The sequence below is a fragment of the Canis aureus genome, chromosome 20 (genome assembly GCF_053574225.1).
Source record: "Canis aureus isolate CA01 chromosome 20, VMU_Caureus_v.1.0, whole genome shotgun sequence".
NCBI lineage: Eukaryota > Metazoa > Chordata > Mammalia > Carnivora > Canidae > Canis > Canis aureus.
Window position 1 is genome coordinate 6,732,303 of NC_135630.1, and position 14,294 is coordinate 6,746,596.

Here is a 14,294-nt window from a genome sequence, read left to right on the forward strand (position 1 = left end):
TGAAATAGTGACACAGTACACTCAGGAAACAATGTAAGAAAATAATTACTGAGTCCAAAGATAAAAAATATGCATTAATTTAATATATGTTTATCAGATATCTTCGGTTTTTATTCCGTGGATTTAAATCTTGAAAGCATTGTGAGTGGTAAAGTTTTAAGATGCAGTAAAGTTGCAAAATAAGAATATTATTGGGTTAAAATTGTCCTGAATGTCTGCCTTTCAGTGAGATGGGAGATACAAGTGTATGAAAGTTCTATTTCTGTATCCATTTGGTAAAATAATGGATGCTATTATTGGATAGTGGATAATGGATGTTAATAATGGATTTTCTGTTGGAAAACAGTTGACTTTGATTGTGAAAAGGCAGGGCTCCCTCCGTGTAGACAAGCAGGTCTTCAAGATGAGAGCCCGATCCCTGTGAATCATGGACTTCCTTATTAACCAGGTTTAATCTAAACCATTTCTGTATATTGTAGAGGACAGTCCTTTCTTGGAAAGGAGGATGGCTCAAAGCTACCCTCCTACTTATCGTGTGGAAGGATAGCAGGGACAGATCGTGAAAGGATTTGAACACCCATCTGAGAATATTGGATTTGATTGGGCAGTAAATGGCCATTATCCATTTTAGAGCAGAACACCGGGATGAGGAATATAAAGTTTATGAAAGGTTATTTTAACAGCCCTATATGGACTGAAAAGAGCAGAGGAAATATTGGAAATAAGAGAAATAAGGAATTTTAAGTATGTCCAAGCATCACTGCTCATTGCCCAAATGATTTGGGAAGTGCATTTTCCGAATACCTGTGGATTAAAGGAAGGGCTCACCTGTGGGTTCTCATTTGGTCGGGAAAATGATTTAGACAGCATCAGGTTTTAAGAGCTGTTTTGCAGCTATTCATTCTTTTGGTAGAGTAGAACCTCGGTGGAAGCACTAAAGAAATTACGAGAACACATTTTTCCCTATCAGAAAATTTCCTGGATGGAACCAGCGGGTATTATGCTAAGCAAAATCAGTCAACCAGAGAAAGACAGTTATCATGTGATCTCACTCGTATGTGGAATTTTTTGTAAAGAGGTTATTTATTTATTCATGAGACACAGAGAGAGAGAGGCAGAGACCCAGGCAGAGGGAGAAGCAGGACTTGAACCCGGGACCCCGGGGTCATGGCCTGGGCTGAAGGGCCGCTGAGCCTTCCTCCCCCCCGGGAGGCCCGTATATGGAATTTAAGAAACAAAACAGAGGATCATAGTGGAAGAGAGGAAAAAAAATAAAACAAGATGAAATCAAAGAGGGAGACAAAGCATAAGAGACTCTTAATTCTAGGAAATAAAGTGAGGGTCGCTGGAGGGGCGGGGGGACGGGGTAACCGGGTGCTGTGACGTCACAAGCACTGGGTATGATATGCAGCTGATGAATCACTGACTCTACCTCTGAAACTAATTATACATTGTGTGTTAATTAATTGAATTTAGATTAAAAAAAAAAAAAAAGACCGCAACCCATCACCGCTTAAGAATAAAAGATCAGGCTTAATGAAAAAAATTTTAAAAAAAATTTTTTTTAAATCCCTGAGTAATGTGATGAGTGTTTACCATGGGGGGCCAGGAGCGGGCTATACACACACAGAAATGACCCCTCCATCAACGTTTAGATCATTTGTGTTTCTTCTAAAAGCGCTCGAGAGCCGCGCCGTCCTGTCCTCGGCGGTGGGCGGTGGCCGCGTCTCCAGCGGGGACGGGGGTGGGGGGTGGGGGTGGGCAACAGCCGGGCCCCCCGAGGCTCAGGGCAGAGCCTGCGCGACAGGCCATCGTGCTTCCCTCGGGCTCCTTCACCGGAGAAGCTGCTGGGGCTTCCTCGGCTTGTTTGGTTTTTATTTGCATTTATTGGTTTATGGCTCCTACATTAGCTCCAGAAATCCATTCTCCTCTTCCCTCCAACGAGCACCGCCCCACTTTTTTTGTGGCTACAGACAGAGAAGGAAACTCATTGGGGGGGGGGAAAAGAGTGCCCGTCCTGCTGGCGTCTGTCTGTGTGGACGTGGGCCTCTTGCGGCCCCTGGGCCACCACCTGCCGCTGCATCATCCGGGACGCGGTTGCCCGCCCGCACTTCGCACTGCAGATATGGTCTCATTCTTTTTCTTTTTCTTTTTTTCTTTAAGATTTTATTTACTTTTTTGAGAGAGCGAGCATCCGCGAACAGGGGAAGCAGCATGCTGGCTGCCCCCTGAGCCGGGAGCCCGAGGCGGGACTCGATCCCCGGACCCCGGGTCGTGACCCGAGCCAGCCGCCCCATCTTCCATGCTCTCCATCCAGGGCAGCGTTGCTTCTGTAAAAGCCCACTAGCTTAGTCTGTTAATCTATGAATCAGTTTATTTGCAAGTTATCGATTTTTAACTCGGTCTATAAATCAGAGGTCAATGTATTTATAAAGCGTCCTCATACTTCATGAGCGAGCGTTTGCGCTGTGTTGCCACAGACGAAGATTTCCCCTTGCCTTATGCGGCCTGATGGGCACAATGTCTTTTATCTTGTATTTATTTTACTAAAAATCTAGAAAACAATTTGCTTTTTATTGATCCAAAAGCTACCCCAGGGGACAGAAATCTAGAACCATCCAGCTTAAAAAACAAACAAACAAAAAAGGACCATCCAGCTTGTCAAATGCGATGTGCTAGGGACAGGTTTCTACGGAGACCGTCCCTTTCTGCTTTCTGCTTAGTTTTGTAGGTAGTTTTAACGGGAGCCACGAAGCTCCTGCAATTAGGCGGCGCGATCACCTAATGCACCCGGAAATAATCCCAAAGGAAACAAATCCATAGTAAAGAACAAAACTAAAAATAGTCTCACGAAACAAGTGACCTTGTTCAGAACTTTCCAGAACCCCCTGCATAGCCTCAGGTTTGGTCCACAAAATGGAAGCGTTTCCCTTCTTGATTTCATTACCTTGACGTGTTTTTATTTTTCCTTTTGTTCTCGCCCAGTGCACGCTGGTGTGTGAATGTGCAGCCCCCGACGGTGGGAGCGGGAAAGAGAACTTGCCCTTCCTGAATGCAGGTACGTGTCTCGGGGTGGGAGCCTCCCGCTCGCTTCCTATCCGCGTGGGTTTTCCTTTCCTGCGGGCTCGATACTGCACCTGGGCCGCGTGCTTCCAGAATCGTCCGGGAGCCCTCGGCAGCGGATGAGCTGGTCGCGTGGGGTGGAGGCTGGTGCAGGGTCTCGCCTGGATGTGCAGGCGCAGACAGGGGCGAGCTCTGCAGACAGAGGGGCTGCACCTCGGCTCCGTGCGGGGCCTCGCAGGTGCTCCCCGGGTGACCGGCGAGTCCTTGTAGCCATCGGGGTGGGTTCCTGGGCGTCCTGCCCACACTCGGGACAAGCTGGGGCCCACTTGCGGCCGTGGCGCAGACAGGGGGGGGGTGCGATCCTGGGCCTCGGGCCGGGCCCTGCTACCTGTACCCATGTCGCTCTGGTCCCCTGCAGACCCGAGCCTCCTGGGCCCCATCCCCACGCAGCTAGCCGTCCCGTCGGAAGCGCATGAAGATGCTTTGGCTCCGTGGCCGAACACGCTCCTTTAGCTTTGGGTTTATATTACCCGAACCCAGACCCCTGAGAAGGAATATGAAGCTCTTACTTAGTTTGATTCTCACTCACTCGAGAGCGAGAGAACCCACGCCGGGTGCAGGGGCGGGGGGGGCGGGCTGCCTCCCCAGTGCTTTCTGTCCCGGGACCGGCGCCGTCCAGCTGCCCCTAGCTTGACTCCCCGATTGTAGAATCACAACAAAATCATTAAAATCTCTGTCGCTCTGTGGGTGGATTGGGCGGGCCCGCTCACAGGCGCGTTCCTATGCTCCAGGGCATGCGCGTGGAGTGACCCGTCTGGGTTTCAGTGAGGTATAAACCAGGTGTTACATGATGACCTTGCGAATAAAACGGAAGCTCCTAAGACGGGGAACAATGTGGCAAATTGTGCATGTGAATTATGGACCTGGTGTGCAATAGTCGTGTAAATTGTGTTGCCTTGAATGCCCCGGGAGGCCGTGACAGGTGCGGTGGCGGGCGGCGGGCGGCGGGCTAGATGCCTGGTGCGTCCTGCTGGCCCGGCCTGTGCTGCGGGCAGGCGCTGCCGTCGTCCTCGTCTGGTGGACACGGACCCTGGCCCAGGTCGCCTACCTGGCAGGTGGCAGGTCCAGATTTCAAAGCCACTTTTGGTCCCAAGGCCTCTGCTCTGAAGTACGGGGCCACGTGATTACAGGACAGCTCTTCTTTTAAAGATTTTATTTATCTATTCACGAGAGACAGACACAGAGAGAGAGATAGAGAGAGAGAGGGGCAGAGACCCAGGCAGAGGGAGAAGCAGGCTCCATGCGGGGACCTAATGCAGAACTCGAACTCGGGACCCCGGAGTCACGACCTGGGCCCAAGGCAGGTGCTCAACTGCTGAGCCCCCTGGGGGGTCCCCATAATGACATTTCTCAGTGGTCGCAGCCCCCACGTCACGGAGGCACGCTCCCCACCTTGAACGTTTGCCACGAATGTCTGCTCTGAGCCCCTTGACCTTAGGGAAGGACAAGACTATACCACGTGAGCCAAATATTGGGGTGACATTCTCCTCACTAACACCCCATCCTAAGCAGTGCATGACTCAGAATACATCAGGAGATCATTAAAAATACGTCCCTCTTTACCCGTTTTAAGTCCTGATGAATTCCAGCCAAAAAGCAAATTCCCTGTTTCCTCCTTTCTTTCCTTTCACTCGTGAGCTATGAAATCTGGGCATTTTTTAGACGATGCCATTTGATAGAACCAAAGATGTCTCTGTCGTATTTTTCCCATTTCAATTTAATTTTGGGGCCATTTTGACTTTTGCTACTGGTCCTTGCTCCTTTATACTTACTCACCAGGTTTCTTTGCCCTTTGCTGTTCTAACGGATATGATAGAGTCCATTAACTTTGCTCTTTTGGGATTTCCATGTATTTTCATTACTGTGTACTAATATATTTAGGGCGTTAAATAGCTTCTATGGAAGAGTGAATTTATTATCTAATAATCGATGAATCAGGTCGTGGACACCTGTGAAGGCTTCAGCTGTCTTCCTGGAGGAAGTCCATTACCTCCCCCGCTGCCCGTCGTAGGTAAACTAGAAGGAAAAAAAGAGGCAAAAAAGATGATGCAGTCAAAAAGCTAACATGTCGTGGACAAATGCGAGGAGGCCTTTCTCTCAACCAAGTTTTTCTCATCCTTCAATGCCTGTGTTCTCTGGAAGTGAGGAGACAAACCCATAGAGGGGGAAGGGGGAGAGCCACGGAAGGCTTCCCGGAGGAGGTGCTAGCACGGCTGAGTTCATAGGATGATTACTCACAGCCAGCAAAGGGGTGTTCCTCTGAGATGCAGGGAATGCCTTCAACAGAAGGAAATTGGAGAGAAACAACTTGAGTTCAGAGGATTATAGGCCATTTCAGGCGCCTCAGCGTGAAATACAAGCTGCCTCCTACCTTTTTTAGCTGCGTCCTTTCCTTTAATTACAGAACTAGAGTGAGCAGAGCAAAGCATTCGAGCTGGAAAGAGTGAAGGCAAATCATGTCCTGACCAGCTAAAATCTAAAATCCGATTCTACACACTAAACTCACCAATTATCATCAACTGGAAACTAAATGCCCACAAATATTATCTTTATGTCTTCTCTGACATCTGTAATAATTTTTCTTATTCTTGGTCTTAAATTGAAGATGGAGGCCCAAGAGCATGGGTTCGGTTGGGCGAGGAAAGCAGCACTTGGTCTAACATAGCTTGTATCCTATTTCCTATTCCATTCTTTCCTTTTCTTCTTTGGAAACGACACAAACAGTAACATAATTTAGATTTTATAACAAAGCTAAAGAAAAGCAAATAAACCATTTTTAGGAGTTGGGTTTTTTTTTTTAAGAATTGATTTGACCTTTTTATCATCTTTATTATTATTATTTTTTAAAGATTTTATTTATTTATCCATGAGAGATGCAGAGAGAGAGGCAGAGACACAGGCCGAGGGAGAAGCAGGCTCCATGCAGGGAGCCCAACGCGGGACTCGGTCCCAGGACCCCGGGGTCACGACCTGAGCCCCAAAGGCAGATGCTCAATTGCTGAGCCACCCAGGTGCCCCTCATCTTTATTATTTTTAAAGAGTTCTCTCTTTGCTGTGTTTTCTGAGTTCCTCTCCTGTCTTCTTATCATCTCTTTTCCATAACCATGCTTCGGATAGTGTTTTAGTGATTTCTAATTGGGTTTTTCAGTTCTTACCCAATCTTAAAAAGAGCCAACCTACATTTCAGTTGTATATAAATCTAAGATATTTCCAAGTACAAATGAGGGAATGTCAGTATCTAATTGGATTACACGAACTTATCTTTAGTAAGTATAACGTAGCATTTGGAGAACAGGCAATGCATGTACATTCAGCTGAATAATTAAACTATTAAACGACCGCATAGTTAAAAGCTACAGAATGAATTCTCTACAAGAATCCGCAGGACATTAAACTAATGATTTTTGTAAGGCATAAAGCCAATAAAGTCAGATTCCATCTAAATATTGACTTGTACCACCTCCTGAATGCAAGAGAGTTCATGAAGATAATCGCAGACGAGCTTCGCCTGGAGAAATATATTTAAGACAACTGGAGTAAATAAGTATTTGGCTTTTTGATGATCCCCTTGTCCCTGAATCTAAATTTGTGGAATTCTTTGTCTATCTATGGACATCCCTAAAACAGGCACAGGGGGGAAAAAAAAAGTGTTCCTTTGATATCTCTCTAGTTTATCTTTTCTGCTCTCATTTGCTTTTAACAGCCACGTTCTGTGGTTTTCCTTTATGTGCCGTCTGTGTGTTGGCTTTGTTGAACGTTTCTTTGGCATCTTTGATAGTTCCCAGTTGGCTTTCACAGGTGCTGAGCGTGTTACCTGGTTAAAGAAGCCCTGCCACAGTGTCTGAGAGAAACAATATAGAAATTTGAGTTGTGCTGCAATTTGGGGGAGAAAAATCTGCCATTTATTTTCTGTTCCTGTGCTCACCATAGGGAGTGGACCTCGAGGGGAATGTATGGTATCTGGACAAGCTTAGACCTTTAACTCCTGTTAAGCCATCCCAAGACCGTGGTGTGGTCCAAAATATCTCTACTACTTTTCTCTTGGCAGAAGCTGTCACATGATGTTTCTAGCAGTTGTTTTGGCAAAAGCAGTGGAAAACTGAAGAGCATACATACAGGGGTCTCTTTAAAGAATTTATAATACATATTAAATAGTGTTCTGAGTTGACAGGTCTACTGTATGATCATAAATGTATCTTCTATATAAAGAAAAATTTGGCATCAGTGAAAACAAGCCGAAAGAGATGGACTCTTTCCCATAGCTGGAGTAAGTAAGTGTGCAGAATTATTAGCATCGTATCTCTTCTATAGGGAAGAAACCTAAAAAAAAATTGGCACAAGCATTCATTATTTATGATTCATTGTCCAGTATTTGGTGCATGAATACCATGCTTACTTTTATGTGAAGATGATAAAAAAATCTCCCCATTATCAACGTAGTAAGAATTTTGAGTTACGAACATTTTATCTGGTCTTTTTTTTGTAACCAGTGCAATAAATCTGCATGGTAGTGGGAAGTTGGGCCATATTTTTTTTTTCATTTTTTTAAGTCATGTTCCACTATGTGATAGTTTAAGATACAGAGTAGGTGTTCTTGCTTTATGCATAGTAAGTGTTTAATAAGGAATGCTGCTGGATCAGATTCGGTTGTTTGTAGGGTGGATCCCACTATAGCTACATTGAGATCCTGATTTAGTACAAATGTTCGGAGACCTAGGAGTTTCAAAAAATCATGTCCTATAACATAAAAGTTAGATGGGAGGGATCCCTGGGTGGCGCAGCGGTTTGGCGCCTGCCTTTGGCCCAGGGTGCGATCCTGGAGTCCCGGGATCGAATCCCACGTCGGGCTCCCGGTGCATGGAACCTGCTTCTCCCTCTGCCTGTGTCTCTGCCTCTCTCTCTCTCACTGTGTGACTATCATAAATAAATAAAAATTAAAAAAAAAATGACTAATAAAAATTAGATGGGAGACACAGTTGGGATTTTCTTTTGGATGATCAAGTTGCCTTATTTTTTTATTTTCTTAATTTATCCCTGGTATTTTCCTTAAAAACAGCATTTTCCACAGAGTCCTTGTATAATATGTACCAGGTGGTCAGAAGAGAGTTCTGGAGCTCATTAATCAAATGGCCCTTGATTTCTGCCGAAGCTACTTCAGTGAAGATATGTATTTAAACACATTGAAAAGCATTAAAATAAAAATAATATAGTCAAAAGTGGAAAGAGTAGTTTTCAGATAACAAAATGAAAAATTTTGTAACTTGATTCACAATAACAGATTTTCTGAAAATAGTTATTATTTTATAGGAAGCAAGAAAAATGAAGAATTCTTACCAGATTTGAGAGCTACAAAAATTCTATATGATTTTGAAGGAATAAAACAGAGGTTTAAAAGCAGCAAATATACTGGGTATAGATAAACCAAGTAATTGAATTTACTTAGGTTACTAAGAAAAAAAATTGGACTTTTCAGAGATTGAGTTTTTGTCTTACTGTAAAAGAATGCATTTATATTCCTGATCATGTAAGCTATATTGGAATTCATGAGATCCCATATATGCTTTAACCTAACTGACACTCTGTTGAATTCAGAGCATACTTTTCTTCTTCTCCAACTCTAAAGATGGAACAGTACAGGTTGTAGTAAAATTCTTATATCTTTAAAACATTGTCACTTTAGAAATTAAGGAGATATCATGGTTTCTTTTATTGGCTGCCTTATATTTCAGATGAAAGAAAATATATCTGATGAAGCCTAATGTCCAAAACATATAGAGAAATCATAAAACTCAACAGCAAAGGAACTAATCAGATTAAAAAATGAGCAGAGGATCTGAATAAACATTTTTCTAAAGAAGACCTACCGACAGCCAACCAGTACATGAAAAGATGCTCATTATAACTAATCATCAGGGAAATGCAAATGAAAACCACAATGAACTGTCACCTCATACCTATTGGAATGGCTGCTGTCAAATAAACAAGAAATAACAAGTATTAGAGAGCATGTGTAGAAAAAAGGGAGCTCTTGGGCACTCTTAGTAGGAATGTAAATTGGTATAGGCTCTATGGAAAACAGGGTGGAGGTTCCTCAGAAGATTAAAAATAGAACTATCGTATGATCCAGCAAATCCACTTCTGGGGAAATATATCCAAAGGAAATGAAAACACTAACTTGAAAAGATATGTGGTACCCTCGTGTTCATAGCTGCATAACCAAGATGTGGAAACAACCTAAGTGTCCCCTGATAGTTGAATGGATAAAGAAAATATGACCTAGGGCAGCCCCAGTGGCCCAGCAGTTTGGCGCCGCCTTTGGCCCCGGGTGTGATTCCGGGGGGATCGAGTCCCACATCGGGCTCCCTATAGGGAGCCTGCTTCTCCCTCTGCCTGTGTCTCTGCCTCTCTCTGTCTGTCATGAATAAATAAATAAAATCTTAAAAAAAAAGAAAATATGACATATATATATATATATATGATATATATATCAGCCATAAAAAAGAATGAAATCTTGCCATTTGTGACAATATGAATAGTCCTTAAAGGAATATTATGCTGAGATCAGTCAGATAGAGAAAGATAAATAGCATGTGATCTCTCTTATATGTGGAATCTAAAAAATAATAAAGCTAAAAAACCAAGCTCATAAATACAGAGAACAAGTTGGGGGTTGCCAGAGGCAGAGGGTGGCAGTGGTTGAAATGGGTGAAGTCAAAAGGTACACGTTTCCAGTTATAAAATAGGTAAATGTTGGGGATATAAGGTACAATATGATGACTATAGTTAATACTGTATTTGAAAGTTAATAAGAGAATACACCTTAAAAGTTTCCATCGCAAGAAGAAAAATCATAACTATGATGATGACAGATGTTAACTAGACTTATTGTGGTGATCATTTGGGAATATAGTAAACAAACGTTGAATCATTACATTGTACACCTGAAACTAATGAAACGTTGTATGTCAGTCACACTTCAATAAAAAAGAAAGAAAATAGATACAATTAATTCTACCTGTGGATCTGTGATATAATCTAATTGATGAAGCTTAGAGATAATGTTTATGTTAAAAATACAATCCCTTTGGACATACGACTCTAGATTTCATTTTTTCTTTTTAACTGGGCATACAACTCTAGATTTTAAATATTTTCTCTCAACGTACTGGAAATAGTCTACTGTCTTCTGGCTTCTCTTGATGCTTTTGAAAAGTAAACACTTTGGCTAATTGTTGTTAGTGGGGAGGTAGGTATACCAGAAGCTTTAAATCTGGTTATTGAAGAATATGGGGTGTTTGGCATCACGGTTTCTGATATAGCATCAATTCTGATAATGAAAATGTCTCAAGTATACTTTTGAGAATGGATGATTGCAGAGGAATGGATGGATAGATCCTCATTTTAATGTTCAGAAAACTATTGTATATTGATCCAAGCAGTGGCCGAATCTCAGTAAACTTCTAAAAGGAATTTTACCCTATATGTTGAGGAGACCTGGCCCATATAACCCATGCTGCATTTTAATATCCAGTTTTGTTTTAAATCAGCTTTACTGGTAAACTGGAGCCAAATAACTATAGATATTTGGGGTGCTTGGGTGGCTCAGTTGGTTAAGCGTCTGCCTTTGGCTCAGGTCATGATTTCAGAGTCCTGAGATCAAACCCTGCATCAGGCTCCTTCCTAAGCAGAGAGCCTGCTTCTCTCTCTGTCCCTCACCCTACTCATGCTTTCTCTCTCACACACACTCTGTCTCTCTCTTAAATAAATAAATAAATAAATACATCTTTACCAAAAAAAAAATTATAGATACTTGACTGGCAATTGGCCTGATATTTTATTGCCCATTAAGCTTTGGTGTATGAGTGTAACCAAGGCCTTCATTGCTCAACGGCAGTGGAAATAAATGGCTTGGGAGTGTGGTACAAGTGCTGGCCCCATGAAAAAAAAAAGGATCAGGTGTTATCTTCATATTTTGCCCTCCAGTTTTGCCCTAAATCTTTTAAAATCCTTGATAGCATAATCTTGTTACTTCTTCCCTAATCACTTCCCACACACAAACAGAGTTTGTTCACAGCCTCTTTGTCTTGCTTCTGGTGATATTAGGAAAATATGTTATTGACTTGTTGGCACTAAGGTATGCATAAGATTTGAATTGTAATAGCTCTTAAGCAAAGGAATGAACCTTTCTGGCATTTAAGAAATAAAACATTTTTAGTAGTGGGGACATTTGAAATCTCTGAAATAACATATCAGTTCTCACCTACTGCATAAGTGAGCAAAGTTGACTAATAATGATCAGAAATTCAGAAATATATATATATATATATAGTGTGTGTGTGTGTATTATATATAGATACGTATTTATAAATACACATGCTTTAACAAAATCTTTAGAAAAGAAAGAAATTAATAGGTGGTAAACTAGAGAACAAGAATAACCACATTTATGAATTGGAATTTGATGTATCATTTTTAAATTCAATAAAGACTGAAAAAAATAGAAGAACAAAATTCTTAGAAATTCAAATACACTAATGAATTATGATAAAAACAAATTTTTGAATAAATAAGTAATTAGCAGTGGTACACCGATTAATGATTTTGTTAATAGATCTTTATATAATGGGCATATGTTTGTAATTTAACTACTAAACTTATTTTTTCTTCCCTCCCAGTGCTAAAGAACCCAGTGTGTAAATTATATAGATTTCCCACATCTGACAATAAGTGGATGCGAATCCGGGAGCAGATGTCAGAGAGCATACTTTCTTTTCATATTCCTAAGGAATTGATTTCTCTTCACATAAAAGAAGACTTGTGTAGGTAAGAGAAAATAATTCATGATTGTCTCATGCTATTTTTTCTCTAAGCCATTTTTTCTTAAACTATGATTATAACATAAAAATCTAGACTTGCACTGTCTAGTATTGGTGGCCATTAACCCTGTATGGCTGTTAATCATTTGAAATTTCCAGTCCATTTTAAGATACTCTTTAAGTATAAAATACATATTTTGAATTCTTATCATACAAGCAAAATATCTGACTTATAATGAAATATTAAAATTTGGTGTTATATTGTGGTTAAATAAAATATATTAATTTCACCCTGCTTTTTTTTTCACCTTGCTTTTTTTAACTTTAAAAATGTGACTACTAGAAAATTTTAAATTACATATATGACTCTCATTTATGGCTTACATTATATTTCTATTGTATTTCTGAGAAAGGAGTAAGAGAAAGAAAAAAAAGAGCCTAGATTTTAGAGAAAACCAGATGAGAAAATAGGTTGTAAGGAAACAACCTAGATTTAGGGAAATAAGGATTGAAAGAGGGGCAAGGAGAGATATCTGAGAGTAGCTGAATGAGGATAATCAGACCATAAAAATCAGACAACATGGGGATCCGTGGGTGGCTCAGGGGTTTAGCGCCTGCCTTTGGCCCAGGGCGTGATCCTGGAGACCCAGGATCGAGTCCCACATCGGGCTCCCTGCGTGGAGCCTGCTTCTCCCTCCTCCTGTGTCTTTGCCTCTCTCTCTCTCTCTCTCTCTCTCTCTCTGTCTATCATGAATAAAAACAAATAAAAATAAATTTAAAAAAAATCAGACAGCACTATTGACTAGGGACAAGAACGTGTTCAGGAACCTAAGCAGACTACCTACAAGAGCTGGCTGCAAGCACGATTTCACGTAAGCCAAATTATTCAATATTATCCTTACCCAGAGCTGGTACTAAGCATATATGATGAGGAAAACAAATCCCCAGGAAAGAAGAGCAAACTTACGGAGTTTGGATCTTTGAAGTCATAAAAGAATCATCAACCTCAGCGTTGTTGCACTCGAGGTTATAGGACACGGAGAACCGCTCCTGCTAGTATCGTATAAAGATCGCGTTTCATGCGGGAGGTTCGGGGAGGATAACTGTTCTCCCCAAGTGTCATAGCCTAAGGAAGGAATCCACAGACAGAGAGTTCGAGGTCACGCATAGCACCTTTATTCCCTCCGAGAAGCACAGGAGAGGAGGTACTAGAGGGGGCTCAGAAGTTAGAGTTAGGCCTTGCCCAAAAAGTGGCCCCTGACATCTGCATCTAAGTTAGCCAGTCCTATATTCTCACTAAAATATCTGAATCATGCCAGTCCCTCTGGCCTGCAAAGTTTCTGTTGAAAAATCCAGTGACAGCCTTACGGGGTTCCCTTGCACGTTACTGTTTTCTCTTCTCTTGATGGTTTTAAAATTGTCTCTGTGTCACTCACCACATTTGCCATTTTAATTACTATGTGTCTCGGTGTAGACGCCCTTGGGTTGATCTTGTTGGTGGGATTTCTGTGCCTCCTAGAGCTAGATTTTTGTTTCCTTCTCCAAATTTGGGAGATTTTCAGCTATTATTTTCTCCAAAAGTTTTCTGCCCCCTTCTTTCTCTTTTCTTCTTCTGGGATCCACATAACCTACCCACACTAATTCAAAGACATGCACGCACCTTTGTAGTTACAGCAGCATTATTTACGGTAGCCAAGTGTGGAGGCAACGTAAGTATCCATCAGTAGGCGAATGGATAAAGCAGATTAAATATATATATTTGTCATAAATGGCAAGATTTCATTCTTTTTTATGGCTAATTCTAGTGTATAGTATATATTAGCCATAAAAAAGAATGAAATCTTGCCATTTATGACAAATGGGTGGATCTAGAGAGTATAATAGTAAATGATATAAGCCATTCAGAGGAAGGCAAATACCATATGATTTCACTCATATGTGGAGTTTAAGAAGCAAAACAAATGAGCTAATTAAAAAAAAAAGAGACAAGCCAAAAAAATAAACTCTTAACTATAGAGAAGAAACAGATGGTTACCAGAGGGAAGGAGGTCATGGGGGAGATTAATAGGTGAAAGGGAGAATAGTACACTTATTGTGATGAGCATTGAGTAATGTATGGAATTGTTGAATCACTGTATTGTACACCTGGAATGAATATAAAACTGTATGTTAACTACACTAGAATTAAAATTTAAAAAACTTACAAAGATACAAAAAGTGGAAAATTGTGATCCTTCACAAAACATGGAAATCTATTAACATTATTAAATACATTATTAAAATATAAAAATAATACTACATTATTATACTCCATACCCTTTATGATATAATGACTAATTATTAGGATAATGTTTT

The 14,294-nt window shown here is 41.2% G+C and overlaps 1 protein-coding gene across 16 annotated transcripts in view; it reads left to right on the forward strand.

Moving 5' to 3' along the window:
• INPP4B (inositol polyphosphate-4-phosphatase type II B) overlaps positions 1-14,294 on the forward strand; it is a 711,205-nt gene that overhangs the window by 513,701 nt on the left and 183,210 nt on the right. For all 16 annotated transcript variants that reach the window (XM_077860913.1, XM_077860916.1, XM_077860927.1 and 13 more), the window contains 2 exons: positions 2,986-3,058; positions 11,799-11,946. In XM_077860913.1, coding sequence (XP_077717039.1) covers positions 2,986-3,058; positions 11,799-11,946 — 221 coding nt within the window. The remainder of the gene's footprint in view (positions 1-2,985; positions 3,059-11,798; positions 11,947-14,294) is intronic.